General features: G+C 34.4%; 2 protein-coding genes across 2 annotated transcripts; one reads left to right on the forward strand and one right to left on the reverse strand.

Annotated features, from left to right (window-relative positions):
* Positions 1 to 454: 454 nt before the first annotated feature.
* Positions 455 to 2,240, reverse strand: LOC134714214 (uncharacterized). The gene has a single exon (XM_063575452.1). The coding sequence runs from the start codon at positions 1,993 to 1,995 to the stop codon at positions 478 to 480; it is 1,518 nt and encodes a 505-aa protein (XP_063431522.1). The 5' UTR covers positions 1,996 to 2,240; the 3' UTR covers positions 455 to 477.
* Positions 2,241 to 11,178: 8,938 nt separating this feature from the next.
* On the forward strand, positions 11,179 to 16,617 carry LOC134716825 (uncharacterized). Its single transcript, XM_063579836.1, has one exon. The coding sequence runs from the start codon at positions 11,179 to 11,181 to the stop codon at positions 16,615 to 16,617; it is 5,439 nt and encodes a 1,812-aa protein (XP_063435906.1).
* The last annotated feature ends 1,952 nt before the right edge of the window (positions 16,618 to 18,569 follow it).

Here is an 18,569-nt window from a genome sequence, read left to right on the forward strand (position 1 = left end):
GAATAAAATTTCAGCAGCACTGGGATCGACCCAGTAGTGGTTTATCAACTCGTCATAGATACCAGGATTCAAACTTTGTATGTGCGCCAGACGAGCGTTTCGTAAAAAACAACGGACATGTATTTTTTTTTTTTATTATGAATTGATGAGGATTGCACATCTTATTTAGTTTTAATTCTGATTGGTTCATTAATTTGGTTTCAATTCATAGCGGACGGTGTATAGCTTTTCGTTGTGTATCTAAAGACAAATGTCTTTCATTAAATACGATGATCGTTGTATGAATGTGGGTTTTTTTTGTCGTTTGATTGTAATTTTATTATCATACTGCATATTTCTTCTTTTATCCATATAAGAACATGTTCTCTTTTCATTATTTTTATTTTCAATTATCTAGCTTTTCAGTTTGATTCATGTAAAGTCTACAAATTTGTAAGGTTACAGTTTTCTGGGATTTACAATGTTTCTCTTTTTTTTTTAACTGTTACTTTCATCATCGTATTTGTACTTTTGTTGAAGAATGTAACGTCCTATATCGGCAAACATATCGTTACCTCGCATAATACCCGCGCGACTCTCTAATCCTGGAAAAGGTTCAGGCCAAGGAATATGTACACTGTAAACGTCATCCAAAATCCAATCGAATTTCTTTGCTTGGGTTTTGAAATTCTCTTTGAACGACGGATAGCAGGTTCTATTTTTTGTATGACAGACAACTTGAAGTCGTGGTTCGATATGAACAGAATCAGGAAATTGTTCATATACTTTATAAGTTGAGAATAAAGCATTGAAATGCCAACTGTTAGTCTGAAAATTTTTGAGATTTTCTTGCCAATGTTCAATGAAGTCGCTTTTGGGTTTTGCCATCATAACTCCGGCTTGAATTGTGTTTGGATAATATGTCCAAGGTATGATATCGAAAGAGACAACGGCACCATAACCTTTCATTATTAAATCATCAACAGGCTTCACCCACATAACATCCCAATCTGTGTAAATTCCACCATATCGTAGTAAAATGTCACATCTTGTGACGTCACTAGCTGCAGCCACGAATTTAATTTTATTTCCATAAACATACTGCGGCTTATGTCTGTAGACAAAAATAACACGTGGATCTTTTGATATATTTTGCATATAATACCCAGTAAGTATAACATCACCATGTATGTATAGTTTTTCGGGATTAAGAATAGTAAGAACACTTCTAAGACTTAAGTAGTTTTGAAATAGTAGATTACTTGTTCCATACCATATCATGTGGACAATCTTTAGTGTTACACTTTCAGAATGAGTCTTTGCATCAATGTCAGAATGTTCGTACAATATTCGTTTTGCTAAATGAGCAAACGGTGATATTGAATTAATTACGTCTACTGGATTTAACTTTGGTACGATTAAACATAGTGAATTTCTACCAGTGTAAGTGTTTACATCTGCACACTTTATGCTATTGTTGACAAAATAATTACTTTGTTCTAGCAAATAACGGTTTTTAAACCTTATGAATTCAGTGCTTCCTCTTTCTGTAAACATAAAACTCAGTTTCTTCATGTTGTCAAATGCCAATGAGAATCTTTGTTTCCTAAATGACCGCAGTGAAGATGTAAGAAAAACATTATTGGAGAAATAAATACCACCTTTATCTTGAAGTTCTTGAAATATGTATCCCAGAGTACACTCACCGTCACGGTCAGGAGTTGGATCTACGGTTAACACATAAAGACCTGGTATAGCATTCTTAAGTAGTCCTAACCACATATTATAATCATTATATTTTTCCCGACGAAGGGAAGGGTCAGGCTTTTCATCGGTTTTGATAACAGATTCGATATCATCATAAATGGTCGTGAGAACTATGATATCCGGTTTTAATGTTCTCCATATCGTGAGGATACTGATATAAACATTGAAAGGAATAGTGTATCGTTTACACCATGAAAAGTACACAGTATTTGGAACGAAGTTGCCTTCAAGATCTTCTGCAGCATCCATTTTATCGTAAACATAATTTTCATGTGAAATATTTATTCCTTTGATCTTTTCCAAATATCTGTTCCAATCAAATGTAAATGATCTGTTATATTGTGTTTTGACTTTAAAAACGTTCCCAAACTTCGAATTAAATAGGAACAGAATCAAAAGACACAATAGCAATATACGAATGACATGTCTTAATCGAAGGCAGCATTTTTTTCTGAAACCAAAAAAGGTAAAAAAAATTAAAAAGCGCTTATACACATTTTTGAGTTTAAAACAGAGGTAATTTGACTATTGATGTTTTTCGCTATCTTTGATTGTAAATAACAGAGAACGTAAGGTCAATAATTTCAATCAATGCTGCAAAATTTGATGAGGTATGCAGATAACTAATGTGCATTTTCTTTTGAAAAAAAAACATTTATTAGATTTTAATTTAAACATATTTATATTTGCACATGCGTAGATTATTTCTGCATGCTTTTTAATGTTATTGAATAGCCGTTTTGGGGGACGGTAACTCTTAAATAGTGCATTTTTTGAAGGAATCTACATGAAAATTTGGAATTTTATATTAAAGCCGGGAAAAAAACATACGGGGACATTATCTTTTCTTTTGACACTCTCAAGGATTCACTAAAATCTGTCTTCATATCTTAATCTTATTTTAATTAACAATTCTGTCATCATTTATTTCAGCTTCTTGACAATAATGATGTTTTTTTTAATCTATAATTCTTGAAGCTTCAGAAAATACTCGGTGACTTTTTGTTTTTATTATATTTTTGAACATATCGTGAACATTTCATCTAAGCTGGAGAGTATTTGGTTCGCTACCCTGTGATATAATTACCTTATATTCTTCTACATCTCGTTTTGAATCTTGTCGTAGATGCAACATATATAATTGTCTCATTGGCAATCATACCACATCTTCTTATATCTATCTATTGGTATAAAGCTTGTGAAATTTTCTAGGACATCATTCCTTAGATGATAGGAAATATTTATGCAGATGGAATTCTGATAGATGGAACAAATTTTAATATCTGAATCATATGACCAAAACAAAACGGTGATTAAGTTCGACATAATATTTATATTATAATTGCTTGAATAACTTACGAATAGCTAATAAAATGCCCTTAAAAAAAACCAGCGTGCACATTTTGGATAAATTACTTATCCGTTGATTTTTTCCCAAACATGTTGTCTTATCTAATGTTAATAGTCTATGTTATTTTGTTTTGACTCTAAACTTGTCTACCAACTTCGTATTTTCATTAAAACAACTGAAGACATTTCCTCAGGAATTCGACTTGATCGGTTATGAATAATACCCTCGAATTGAATCCAGTACATGTTAGTGAATCAAAATCTACTGATGATACGAATAAATTCCTTATGCTAGAATATTTTACAAAACTAAAACTTTTTATCAATGTAATTTGCTATTGATCAATTTGATTTAAGCTTGAGTGTATTTGGTTTGCACCCTTGTGAAATAATTAAATTTACCTCATAGTCTTGCAAATCTTGTTTTAGAACTTATCACGAAGGCAACTATAAGTTGACTTGATCAACGATGACTTTAATTCAGTTACTGATTACATGTGCAAAATTTAAAAAAAAAAGGTTAAAGAGCTTTGATAAATATATAAACGCAAGGTGTGCACATAGTTCGAAAAATCGAACAATTGAATATATAATACATAACATCTTTACTTAATGTTATTACATGAATTCTTTAACAAAAAATACATTTGGTAAGAAAGCATGTTAAATTGATAGTCCTAACATTCTATTGAAGTCAAATCTTTAACAGCAGTATACATATATAAATTTCCCTTCTAAAATGTGTCCTTGTCATATTATTTTGATTTTGATTAGTTTAAATCTATTATAGGGACATTAAATTATCGTTTGATTGTATCACTCAATCTGTTAACATGTTGGTAGTAAAAAATCTAGAAAATGGTGTTTAAGGATGACGATGTTACGCTAATTTTGTTTCAAAGAACATCATTTTCACTTTAATATGCATACACAAAAAATAACAAAGTTAGTAATGCTGTGATAGTTTTACATTATTATTAGTTTACAAAAAAATCTGGCAAAATTTTCAACTTAATGAAAATCTATGCACAAGATTCAGATTAATGAGTTTGACAAAGTATTCGATAGATTTTACGTACAATCCGCAAAAAATGTGGAACTATTTCATTGAATTAAATTTAAGCTCGTATATCAAGTTAATAAATTATTTTTTCACTTTTAGTTATTTTAGTTTTAAACGGGTCAAATGTGCATGCACAGTATTGCCAGGTCATATAAAATAATGGCAACGCTGTTTGAAACTCATAAATCGATTGAGAAAAAAACAAATCCGAATAACAAACTAAAACTGAGGATAACACATCAAATATTAGAGAACAACGACGCAACAGAAACACAAGCTTAAGATATAACACACAGAGATACGAACTATAATATAACACTGGCCATTTTCCTGACTTGGTACAGGACTTTTTAAGAAAAAAATTCTTAAAATGGTGGGTTGAACCTGGTTTTGTTGCTTGCCAACCCTCCCGCGTTCATGGCAATTTCAAATATGACATTAAAATGACAACATTACATGACAGAACTACAATGCAAATAAATGGGAGAATATATAGGACAGAGAAACACACGAATAATAGCTAACAAAAGGTACCAGATTTAAAATTTAATACGCCAGACGTGCGTTTCGTGCACACAAGACTTACCAGTGACGCTCAGATAAAAAAAAGTTCGAAAGCTAAAACAAGTACAAAGTTGTAGAGCATTGAGTACCAAAAATTCCAAAAAGTTGTTCCCAATACGGCTACGGTTTTCTGCCAGGGACAAGAGCATCCTTATTGTTTGGAATACTTCATACTTTTGCAAACAGTAAACTTGATCAAATGACTGTATAATAGATATGCATGATAAAACTGAAGTGGGGACTATAATATAGCACATTTACTCTTCCCGGATAGTAAAATAGATTTAATTAACTTTTATAAATTGTTACTTGGATGAAACGTTGTCTGATTGGAGCTCATAGCACATCTTCCTATGGCTATTGATAATGCTTTCCATAATTCATATGCATAAAAAAAACACAATAAAATCTTAGAACAAAACTCGAATAATCTAGGTATAGGTTTAATAATTATGAATAGCATATAAAATCCCCTTCTATACAACAACAACAGAAAACAACGTGCACACGCTTGAGAAAATAACGACTAAAACTATTGCGAAGTGTTGTTTTTGTCTATAGTACACGCATACTAATAGACCGAAGCACTGAGACGTGACTATTCCATAAGAGGTCTGCAGCATTCACTTTATCGTAAATACGGTTTTCTGATGAAATTTGTATCTCTTGATATTTCCCAAATATATATTCTTTTCTTATATTAATGGTCTGCGATATTGTTTTTTTAGACTTTGAAAACGTTTTCTCAACTTTTTATTATCCATAAAACAACTAAAAGACATCACCTTATGAATTCGACCTGCTCTTTATAAATAATACAAACGATTGAGTACATGTTAAAGATGAAAAATTAAGTTATGATACGAAATTATTTTCTTGTGTTATTATCTCTTACAAAACTATTACATTTTAAATGTAAGTTTTAAGGTGTATAACATGCATATTTGGGAATATTGTCCAGAGTACAATATATGTTTTACGAGGTACAATTTTCCCCACTGTTCATGCAATAACCTTTTTATTGTATAGCAATATAATTAAGAAATAATTCATGGGGGCTTGAATATATCGTTATTTTATCACGGGTTGGCCCTTTATGACAAATATTTTATATATTTGGTTTTGATGTTATATTTGTTGTTCTCGTGGTGTTTTGTCTGTTGCTTGGTCCGTTTCTGTTTGCTGTTGCGTTTCGGTGTTGTGTCGTTGTTCTCCTCTTATATTTAATGCGTTTCCCTCGGTTTAAGTTTGTTACCCCGATTTTGTTTTTTGTCCATGGATTTATGAGTTTTGAACAGCGGTATACTACTGTTGCCTTTATTTACCCTGAGCGATAGCGAGGGGTAAAATATCGGCATAAAGGGACAACCCGTGGTAAAATCTAGACATATTCAAGCCATCATGAATTATTTCGATTCTAATAGAACAAATACGGCAATTCTTTTGGATCGAAGCGCTCTAGGGGGAGGCCATTATTTGCCGTTCCCATAAATTAACGTACTTTTAAGATTTGCGTAAAAGAACGGAGCAAACAGAATAAGTTCAAACTGTTCACAAAACTTATTTACTAGATAGATTTTGATGAATTTTAATGATAACTTACTTATATGTCTTCTATGCATAAAAAAAAATGGGCATATACATTTCAGCATCGTTTGTTTACGTTTCCTTGTTGTGATGATTTTCGGTATCAGAAGCGTGCATTTTCCCTTAAAATCCTTAAACTATAACGTCATCATTCTATGACGTCGGGTACTTCATTCATAAAAAAACATATGACGTGGGAGTACGATCGGAACAGCCAATGCAATATATTCATAATTTACCAAGGGTGTGTACTCAAAGCGTTTGAAGGACGTCATGTTAGAATATTTGAATATAAAAATTGGTTTAAACTAAGATTTGTCGTTGGTGACGTCATGAATTTCGGAGAATTATCGCACCAGTGAACTATTAGAATTTATTGCACGCTAACGTTTGATTACTTTCTGAGGGAATTATTATATTGCTATGCAATAATATTTGATACTGTATAATTTGATCTAAGCTGGAGAGTGTTTGGTTCGCACCCCTGAGAAATATTTAAATTTACCTCATAGTCTTGCTATTCTCGTTTTAGAACTTGCATTTGTCATGAAGACAAAATATACAAATATAAATGAATATATTATAAAGGTGATTTTACAGATGCTATGAGAATTTTTTGTAACATAACTGTGCTGTGTTAACCTTGTACAAACAATTGAACATATAATGCCTTTATCTTTTTATTTTAATGTTATTGAATGAATTCTTTAAAAAAAAAATGTACATTTGTTTAAAAAGCACATTAAGTGAATGGTCTATTTTCTATTTAAGTGAAATCGGCAACACCTTTTAGTTATTATAGTTGAAACGGGCCAAATGTGTATGCAAAATATTGCCAGAATCTTTCTTGATAGAAGAATTGGTTTGAATCCTTTCACAATTAATGTTCATCCTTTTGAAAGGAAACAAAATAAAATTTCCCAACTAAAAAAGATTTTAGTCTTAGATGCATCATTTTTTTATTAGTGGTTAGTGGCTTTGAACTAGCTGTCAGATAACTGCGAGTATTCTCAGATCTGTTCATTTGACTTTTTTTGTCGGGATGTATAAGTACCCGGCCACGTCCACTAGTATTTTTTGTCTATCTGATGAGTAAATCCATTTTCAACTCATTTTTATAGTTTGTTCTTATGTTGTACTGTTATACCACTTCCCAGGTTAGGGGAGAGTTGGGACCCCGCTAACATGTTAAACCCCGCCACATTATTTATGTATGTGCCTGTTCCAAGTCAGGAGCCTGTAATTCAGTGGTTGTCGTTTGTTTATGTATTACGTACTTGTTTTTCGTTTTTTCTTTTTTTAACATAAATAAGGCCGTTAGTTTTCTCGTTTGCAATGTTTTACATTGTCTTATCGGGGCCTTTTTTAGCTGACTATGCGGTGTGGGCTTTGCTCATTTTGAAGGCCGTACGTTTACCTATAGTTGTTAATGTTTGTGTCATTTTGGTCTTTTGTTGATAGTTGTCTCATTGGCAATAATACCACAACTTTTTTTTTATATTAACCAAAGAAAACTGTGTACTCTTAAGAAATATATAACAACCAAAAACTCTGTGTACTTTGTCAACCATGGAAATTGCAAAAAACTTCAGAATTAAAAATTAAAAATGATTATGACAAAAAGAGAGGGAAGACACATTTTAACAATTGTGTGCTGTTTTTATGTCTTCAATGCATGATGAAATGACAAGGTTTTCAGTAGCCATGTTTTATTACTTGATTCTGACACACTAATTTGCTCTTGTATTCCATACCTTGCTTTTTGTTGTTGTCGTGAGGCATATGTAACACTAATGAAGACAATGCAATAAATTCATATATATGATCCCTATAAGGCTTGACAAAAAGAATACATTAATTATTATATATATGTTTATTTCTCTATATGTAAGACAACAATTACAAGGAATAGACACACACAGACGTTTATAAGTATATTACTAGTAAGCAACAACAACAAATCTTCAACATGCACACATCTAACGACACAGCAGTCAGGGGCAAAATACATTTATCATCTCATTAATAAATCAAGATATGTTTAAACAGCATCCTTTATATTTTTTGGCGAAAAAATGCGATTTTTTAAAAAGTTTTAATGCAAAAATTTGAAGGTTTTTATACTATACATATGTATGATAAAAATCGAATGATCATAAGATATATCTCATAAATGAAAAATTATTTTTTTTCTAGAATTTAAGCTGCCTCTATATCCGCAACCGCCAACAAATTGATGTATAACTAGCGTTAAAAAAGGACAATGCTGTTGTAAAACATACAATATTTTCTCTCAGATTTACCGATTGTATACAAATTGTCAAACTGTAAAAACAAATTAAAAAAAGTTAGAAACTTCAAAGAAAAGATCGGTCTTGAATACAACCAATATAAAATTATCATCGACTAATTTTCTTTGCGCATTAGGAAATTATAATTTCTCATTTCATAAGGCTGAAAATTCATCGAATCAGATGGTATTGAATTTAAGAATGCTTTATGGTAAGACAAGAGACTTTATCTTTGCAATACTTGTTTTTTTTTTTTTACCAAATGTCAATAAATAATTAACAGCATAATATTGACCAAATAGAGTCATAGCTTATGAATAAAGTAAATCTTACAAGTCTATTATAATGATTAAAACCAAATAAAGGCAACAGTAGTATACCACTGTTCGAAGTCATAAATCGATTAAGAGAAAACAAATCCGGGTTACAAACTAAAACTGAAGGAAAAAAATCAATTTCAAATATGATAGGAAAACAACAAAACAACAGAAACACTAAACTGCAACAATAAAAGAAAAGACAATGCAACACACACAGAAACGAAGTATAAGATAACAATTGCCATTTTCCTGACTCGGTACAGGACATTTTAAGAAAAACATGGTGAGTTGAACCTGGTGTTGAGGCTAGCCAAACCTCCCACTTTTATGGCAATTCCAAATATAACACCAAAATGACAACATTACATGACAGGACTACATTGCAAGTCAATGGAAGAATTTTCACGACAGAGATATACACAAATAAACAATACAATAGAACATTACGGCATGATAATAGTTACTCAAGGTACCAGGCTCAAATATAATACTGTCAGACGCTTGATTCGTCTAAATTAGACTCATTAGTGACCCTCAGGTGAAAATAGCAAAGAAAGCCAAAATATGATGAAGAGCATTGATGACTGATTATTCCAAAAAGCCGTCCCAAACACGTCTCAGGTTATCTGCCCGGGATAAGAAATTCAACTAAAAAGTCTTACTATACCAGACGTTACGATAATTTGATTTTAAAATTTATAAAGGTCGTCTAAGGATTACAGGGTAATTTTCTGGATTGGTATACACCGGTGAACGAAAGGAAGGCTTTACAAACGTATGTGTTGCCATAAATAAGACATTAAACATCAATGCAATGTAAGCGACGTTCTATGCAGCATTTTAATCAGCCTGCTAATTTCATTGTTTTTATGGCAGTTCACATTATCGATAAAACTATAGCACAGGACTAACAATCATCATTTTACAACGCCTCTCCGTAGACAAACAGAGAACTACTGGATACGACGATTTGGAACTGAGACATTTTATGCTAGCAATGACAAAATTGATGGTATAGGTATTCTATCTAGTCCTTCCTGTAGCTCGGTGAATGTGATGAATATTTTCAACTGTACTCTTCGAATTAGACGCAGTCATTGTAATCGTCATTTTACATCAATCTCTCTGCATGATATCTCTATTAATGAATTGTTGCCATTTATACAAAAGCCGTTAGTAGATATAGGAAGATGTGGTGTGAGTGCCAATGAGACAACTCTCCATCCAAATAACAATTTAAAAAGTAAACCATTATAGGTTAAAGTACGGCCTTCAACACGGAGCCTTTGCTCACACCGAACAACAAGCTATAAAGGACCCCAAAATACTAGTGTAAACCCATTCAAACGAGAAAACCAACGGTCTAATCTATATAAACAAAACGAGAAACGAGAAACACGTATATATTACATAAACAAACGACAACTACTGTACATCAGATTCCTGGGATTAAATGTTTTAATGGATCCAAACCTTCTCAAAAAGGTCCTTTTATGTAACAATAGCATAACATCACAACATGTATGCATCTCATTCGCACGAAACTTTATAAACTTTATGCATTACCCCTTTCAAAACTTCTTTCGCTGTTGAATTCATGTTTGGAAATCACTGTTACAAACCCTCATGCAAACCAATACAAACTTACAGCTACAATGTATCATTTCCGATATTGCAAATCATAGACTTTTTATAACAGTTCGCAATAGACAAGATGAAAAAGAGTAAAAAGATCTTTCCCTCAACTCTCCTCACAAACAAAGGTCTCGACTTGTGCAATATTCTCATCATAAATTAGATCAATCGAAAACACTTCATTATCTTAAAGATCAGTCTGAACCAAACATTTCTTATACCTATACCAAACTAGTTTCAACTAAAAGATTCAATAACACACACGTTTTACAGTATCTCAATATTGACGACTTCAGGTCTAAACCTCCGGATCCTTATTGCACCTGTGCTAGTTACCAATTCATATATAATACGGCTAGCCATGTTCTTACCTGTGACCTCAACATTGCCAATAACAATTTCCTACGAAATGTGTTATAGAAAGGTCCGAAATGTGTTATAATGTTGTCGGAAAATACGCGAAGTACTAACATTACGTTATGGTAACGTTGTTACCATAACGCTATACTGTGTGACGTTATTATATGCATTAGCTATCACAACGATTAAACGTAAAGAAAACACAACGCATGATTTACTTAGATTATTCAACATTTAATGGTGCCGTAACCTTTGGATATATATGGATTCAAAGCTGAAGTCAGTTCGTGCTGGACACAAAGGAGCCGTCACGAAGCTACTTGTGAAATTCGACGAGTTAAAGTCAAAAACAGACTCAGAAGTTGACGAAGTGAAAGCCCTTGATGATGCTGTCACGCAGAAACAGAAAACATTGATTGACCTGAATAACAGACTTTTGGAACAGACATCGGAGGAAAATTTGGAGCAGGAAATCACCGACTCAGATGAGTATATGTACGAACTTGATTGCAAAATTAGACAAATTCGGAAATTCATTAAGTCCTTTGAAACAAATATAATTTCGCATGATACTGTTGGTCCTTCAACGAGCAGACTTAACCCTGACGCATATAATTTCACACCCGAAGCTAGAGTTAATATGAACACATGTGCTATAGATTCTATGAACCAGCAGTATTCAATTCACGCCCCTGCAGTGCATACCCGTCCGTCAGAGAATGTCATGTTACAAGTCCCGTCAGAACCGAGATCTTCAAAATATAATTACCATAGGCTTCCAAAGTTAGACTTACCCTATTTTAATGGAGATATTATCAAGTGGCAGACATTTTGGGATTGTTTCGAGTCATCCATACACTTCAACGACACATTAACGCTAATCCAAAAGTTTAATTATCTGAAAGCCCAGCTAGAGGGAAGCGCCGCGCAAACAGTAGAGGGATTCGCTTTGACAAATGGTAACTACGAAACCGCAGTCAACCTTCTCAGAGATCGGTTCGGACAACCTAGCAAACTGATACATGCTTACATGAAAGCACTCATGAATTTACCCGCACCGACAAATGATGCTTTTAGTTTAAGGTCTTACGGAGACAAATTAGAATCATACGTACGAGGATTAGAGTCACTTGGTCAAACGTCAGAGATGTATGGTTCGCTTTTGGTACCTGTAGTTTTGGACAAGTTACCGATTGACGTAAGAAAATCTATTGCAAGAGAACACGGGAGAGATAATTTGATGTTGCAAAATCTACGAAAATCAATAACTAAAGAGGTTGAAATACTTGAGGCAGGACAGGGAGTCATGGAACCGGACAGATTACACACCACAGCATTTTTCACAGGAACACAACCAAGATCACACAATAAAGGTAAATTAACTGACACACGGAAGAAGGTAAATACGCATACATGTATTTTTTGTTCAGGTCAGCACTATCCAACGGAGTGCTCTGAAGTAACAGACGCAAACGCTAGAAATCAAATAGTAAAACAGAAACAGCTATGTTTTAACTGTTTAGGGTCACACCGGGTGGCCGCATGTAAGTCTACAAAACGGTGTAAAAATTGTAATGGAATGCATCATACAAGCATACATGTATGTAAAGGGAAAGAGGTCATTACAGATACGAAGCAGGAGCCGAAAATACAGCAGACAGCTATCAACGTGGTTGAAACATCAGACACAACTAGTGTATTGCATGCATCACAAGTAAGTCCCGACATTCTCCTAAAAACAGCAACTGCACCAGTTATATATAACGACGTAAAAACAGAATGTAACATCTTATTTGACGAAGGAGCGCAACGTTCCTTTATCACTCAGAAATTAGCCGATAAACTTGAAATTAAAACAACGGGGAAAGTCAGCATTCAACTGTCTGCGTTCGGAGATTTATCTCAGAAAGTTCGTAACTTGGAAACTGCAACAATACAATTACAGACCGACACGGGAGAAAATGTGCGTATAAACACACTCATTGTGCCGGAAATTGCCGTCCCGATTCATAACAGTATTTCACATACTACAAAGAGCTTACCACATTTGAGAGGACTTAAACTTGCACATTCTGTACACAGTGGAGAGCGTTTTGAGATCGACCTACTAATAGGCGCGGATTATTACTGGGAAATTATTGAGGACAAAATCATAAGAGGAAAAGGACCCACCGCTGTACAGTCAAAGATAGGATATCTGTTATCAGGACCAACTATTGGAAATATCAGACAGCATTCAAGATCTACAGTTCTTTTAAACGTCATTTCATCCCATCAATTGGAGGAGACAGAGATTGAAAAGTTTTGGACACTTGAGTCAATAGGAATCAATACATGTGAAAACAAGGAGAACACCAACTATTTACAGACATACCAGAATACAGCTATTGATTACGAGAATGGAAAATACACAGCAAAGTTGCCTTGGAAAGTTGACCACCCAGATTTGCCTTCAAATATGGCCATTGCTAAAGGTAGGACCGAGAATATAATTAGACGTCTAAACCGGGAACCGCACTTGCTACAAAAATACAGTGAAATAATCAATGAACAAGAAAAGAGAGGATTTATAGAGAGGGTTCCAGATACGGAAGATGATAACAACAATCATATGATTCACTACATTCCTCACCATCCTGTTAAAAAAGATTCCGAGACTACCCCTATTCGTATAGTGTACGACTGTAGTTGTAAACCACAGCAAGATTTAGCCAGCTTAAATGATTGCTTAATGTCAACACCACCAAATCTAAATGACTTGACGAAAATATTAATGCGATTCAGAATCGGAAAATATGGTATCAGTACAGATATTGAAAAGGCATTTTTACAGATAGGACTTGACAAGAAGGATCGTGACGCTACACGTTTCTTTTGGCTAGCTGACCCCGACGACCCACGTAGCAATCTTACAACTTACAGGTTTAAATCGATATTGTTTGGCGCAACATGCTCACCATTTATTTTAAATGCCACTCTACTTAAGCACTTGGACGAAAATGAAAATAGTATAACACAAACGATGAAAAGGGACTTATATGTAGACAATATTCTGTCAAGCGTTGAGACTTATGACGAAGCCATTGCATATTTCAAGGATGCGAGAAATGTCATGTCAAAGGGAGGATTCAATTTGCGATCTTGGAGCTCAAACTGCAGTGATTTAACTGAAATTGCAAAAAACGAAAATTTAGCCGAAAAGAACATAACGGTAAAAATACTAGGAATGATATGGAACACTGAAAAAGATACAATTTCTTTTCATAAAGTTAATGTAACAGATATTAAGGAACCAAACATAACAAAACGTGAAATACTGAGTCAATCATCTCGAATCTACGATCCTATGGGATTACTTTCGCCAGTGTCCGTTAGGGCCAAAATCTTAATGCAAGACCTCTGGAAAGACAAACTTGAGTGGGATGAACCACTACCGTTAAACGTACAACAACAGTGGATGGAATTAGCTAGAGACTTAGAATTTTCAACAAACACAGAGTTACCGAGACAGATTTTAGCTAAGAGTACAGATGAACCAAAACAGTTACATGTTTTCGTTGATGCCAGCCAAAAAGCCTACGGATCAGCTGTTTATATTACAAATGGACAGCAGTCAACATTAGTATTTGCTAAGAGCCGTGTTGCACCTATAAAGACGTTGACATTACCACAATTAGAACTAATGGCCGCTGTGATAGGAGCTAGAATTGCAACACACGTAAAATCAGCTTTATCAATAAACAAAGTCACGTATTGGTCGGACAGTCAAATAGTTTTACACTGGTTAACAACGACTAAACATTTGAAAAAATTCCTTCACAACAGAATTACAGAAATTAAATCTTTAACACAGGATTCAGAGTGGAAATATTGTCCAACGAATGACAACCCTGCAGACCTATTGACAAGAGGGATCAGCGCTTCACAACTAGCAGATGCTAAACTGTGGTTTAATGGACCTGAATGGATCAATTGTTCAAAATCTTGGCCGCAGTGGACACCTAACACATGCATTCTTTTAACGAATATAGATCAAGAGGAAAACGTTACAAATACAATTGAAGGGAATAATACACATGGCATTCATTGCATACTGGATATTATGAGATACAGTACATTAACAAAGATACTACGTGTTAGTTCGTGGATTTGCCGATTCATAGCGAATTGCTGCAAATCACGCTCACAGAGAATACAGAGCAAATTCATCACATGCGAGGAACTACAAGCTGCAACAGAAAAATGGATAATAAGTGCTCAGAGGATTTCATTTGATAAAGAAATCAGGACTTTGAAGTCGCAATCGAACACACCCAATACTTTAATTCGACAATTACGACTATATATAGACGAGAAAGAAATTATTCGTTGCCGCGGGAGAATTCATAATGCTCCAATTAGTGAAAATTCACGATTTCCGTGTTTATTACCAAATAATTATCATTTCACTGAATTGCTTATATCGGAAGTTCATAAGAATTTAAAACATTCAGGAGTATTAGCCACAGTCACCGAGATTCGCCAAAATTATTGGATACCTAAAATACGTCAACAAGTGAAAAAAGTTCTTCGTAAATGCGTCACTTGTCGTAAAGTAACCGGAAAACCGTACAGTGCGCCAGATCCTCCACCTCTACCAAAGACAAGATTAATGGAAGCACCACCGTTTACCGTCACAGGTGTTGATTTTACTGGAGCGTTATATGTTAAAGACAATAACGGACAAGGGAGCAAAGTATTCATATGCTTATTTACATGTGCGTCAACGCGCGCAGTGCATTTAGAGGTCGTCACAGATCTTAAAGAAAGATCTTTTTTACAAGCGTTCAGAAGATTTACGAGCCGCAAGTCTTTGCCGAGAGTGATGATATCTGACAATGCGTCAACATACATGGCCGCATCCGAGACTTTAGAGAGACTAACCAAATCTGAAACCTTAAATGATGCGTTATCCGTCTGTGGAACGACTTGGAAATTCATAATAAAACGAGCTCCCTGGTATGGTGGTTGGTGGGAGCGCTTAATAGGACTAACAAAAATGTGCTTACGAAAAGTTCTTGGAAGATCGTACATTACATTGGAGGATTTACAAACAATAGTCACCGAAATTGAAGCCGTGTTGAACGATCGGCCTTTAACGTATGTGTCCACCGACATCGAGGATCGGGAACCTTTGACACCATCGCACCTGCTTTATGGGAGAAGGATTACAACTACACCGTATCCACGACAAGACATCGACGAAAATACAAGTTTCATAGAAAGAAGCGACATTTCTAAACGTGCTGAACTACAAACTTTCGTAATTGACCAATTTTGGTCACGATGGAAATCAGAATATCTTACGTCGCTACGTGAATACCACACCCGAACAGGAGATAACGACCAGACAATTAAAGTGGGAGATGTTGTTCAAATCCATGAAGACAAGTATCCAAGAAACAAATGGACAATTGGAGTCGTTGATTCTTTAATAACTGGAAATGATGGACTTACAAGAGCAGCCGAAGTGAGAACAAAATCCGGACGCTTTTCACGACCGATCGTCAAATTATATCCCTTAGAGATATGTGACAATATCCACCCAAAGGAAACACGTGAAACTCAACAACCGGGAACTAGTAACATACAAAGACGATTACCGTTTCGTGAAGCCGCCGTGTGTGCCAGGAGAAACATCCACGAATGGACCAAGAAATAACTTTAATTGTGTTTATTTAAGGTTAAGGAAGTAAATTATTTTATTTGAGATGGACATTAATTTTAAATATTTATTTATCTATATTGTGAATTTACATTTTTTAATATTTTCATATAAAATTTTCACTTTTGTCGGCCCCCAGAATGTCGGAAAATACGCGAAGTACTAACATTACGTTATGGTAACGTTGTTACCATAACGCTATACTGTGTGACGTTATTATATGCATTAGCTATCACAACGATTAAACGTAAAGAAAACACAACGCATGATTTACTTAGATTATTCAACAAATGTCGTTATAATAAGCCTAAATCCATCAATTCGAAATACAGTCCTTGGAAGGTGTAAGCATCCCACTATCACCATAAACCATTACACTATTCACCATACACCATTACAACATACACCCTGTGCCTTGATACCAAACATGTTACACATTTGCACCATACATCGTACACATTACACCATAATGCAATTTAATTCAAAACGTGCGACTAAAATTTGTTTTATTTATTTAAAAAAACGATTTTTTTATCACAATATTGTAAATTAATGTATAAAATTACAAATCAATATTTTGCATAGTTTTAAATGTCGTACACCATTCATTCCCACCATTCCCGATCGCACGTTACACCATTAGACCATATCTCTTACACATTACACCATATACATTCTACCATTGCACAATATGCCCATTGCACAATATGCAATACACCATTACACCATGCACGTTTTATTTTAAGTTTTCACCATCCAAGGGCTATACAACTCCAAAATACTGATGATTCAGTCAAAGATAAGTACTGACAATGGTCTAAACTCAAAAACAAGGTAGATACTCTTTCAGAATAGATTATGGCCGTGATGTCGTTGATTCAAATCAAAATTATGAAACTGAATGGGTCTATCAATAGCCATGCTACGTCAATCCAAAAAGACCCATGTGTTGCAAAACACTTGCACTACCTCAATGACAACATTCTCTGAAACTGACATTATCAATATCGATGCTTGATTTCGTAATTGACAACATATTTTAAACGTTTAGAGAACTTTTTTTCAACAGAAGTTCGGCATTCCAATGAGAACCAATTGTGCCCCTCTTCTTTTCGACTTGTTTAATCATAAGAATGAGGCTGACGTCTCACAGGAACTTCTTAGGAAGACAGATAAGAAGTAAGCAATGTCTTTTAACTTCCGCTATACAGCTGATGTTCTCTCCTGTCACTAGATAACTTTAACTTTGGTGACTATTTTGAACGCCTCTATTCCATTGATTAGAGATAAATAATATAACAGATACAGTTAGGTCTGCCTAATTTATTTACTAACATCTACAAATTGACAATGAGAGGCGTTTGAAAACCAAATTTTACGACAAAAGAGATAATTTCAGCTTCCAAATTGTAAACTCTCCATTTCTTTGCAGCAACATTCCAGCAGCGTCTGCGCACGGAGTATATATCTCCTAGTTGATACGATATATCCGGGTTGTACTTCCTATCATGATTTCGTAGCTAGATAGTTGCTGCTCACAAGGAGGCTATTGAACCAAGTGTTCCAAATGTTGAAGTTTGGATCAGCTCTTCGAAAATTTTAATGACGCCATCACGAGATAATTGACCGTTATGGAATAACAGCAACAAATATGATATCAGATATGGGATATGTATCTACTGTCGTAACTACAATCCCCTTCCGTTTTTTACAAATGTGACCTACCGAATACGACTATTTACCGGGTTTGTGATAAAATGAGCAACACGACGTGTGCCACATATAAAGCATGATCTGCTAACCGTTCTGAAACATCTTAGATCACGCATGGTTTTTGGAGGGGTTCGTGTTGCTTAAATTTTATTTTTGTATGTTGTGTCTCGTGTACTATTATATATCTTTCGCCCCTCTTTTACTAAAATAATTAGTTTTGTTTTCAACGTTCTTGT

The sequence above is a fragment of the Mytilus trossulus genome, chromosome 4 (genome assembly GCF_036588685.1).
Source record: "Mytilus trossulus isolate FHL-02 chromosome 4, PNRI_Mtr1.1.1.hap1, whole genome shotgun sequence".
NCBI lineage: Eukaryota > Metazoa > Mollusca > Bivalvia > Mytilida > Mytilidae > Mytilus > Mytilus trossulus.

What these genes read in the sequence shown, in the direction of transcription:
- LOC134714214 (XM_063575452.1), bottom strand. Translation starts at nt 1,995, where the DNA reads ATGGATGCTGCAGAAGATCTTGAAGGCAACTTCGTTCCAAATACTGTG.
- LOC134716825 (XM_063579836.1), top strand. Translation starts at nt 11,179, where the DNA reads ATGGATTCAAAGCTGAAGTCAGTTCGTGCTGGACACAAAGGAGCCGTC.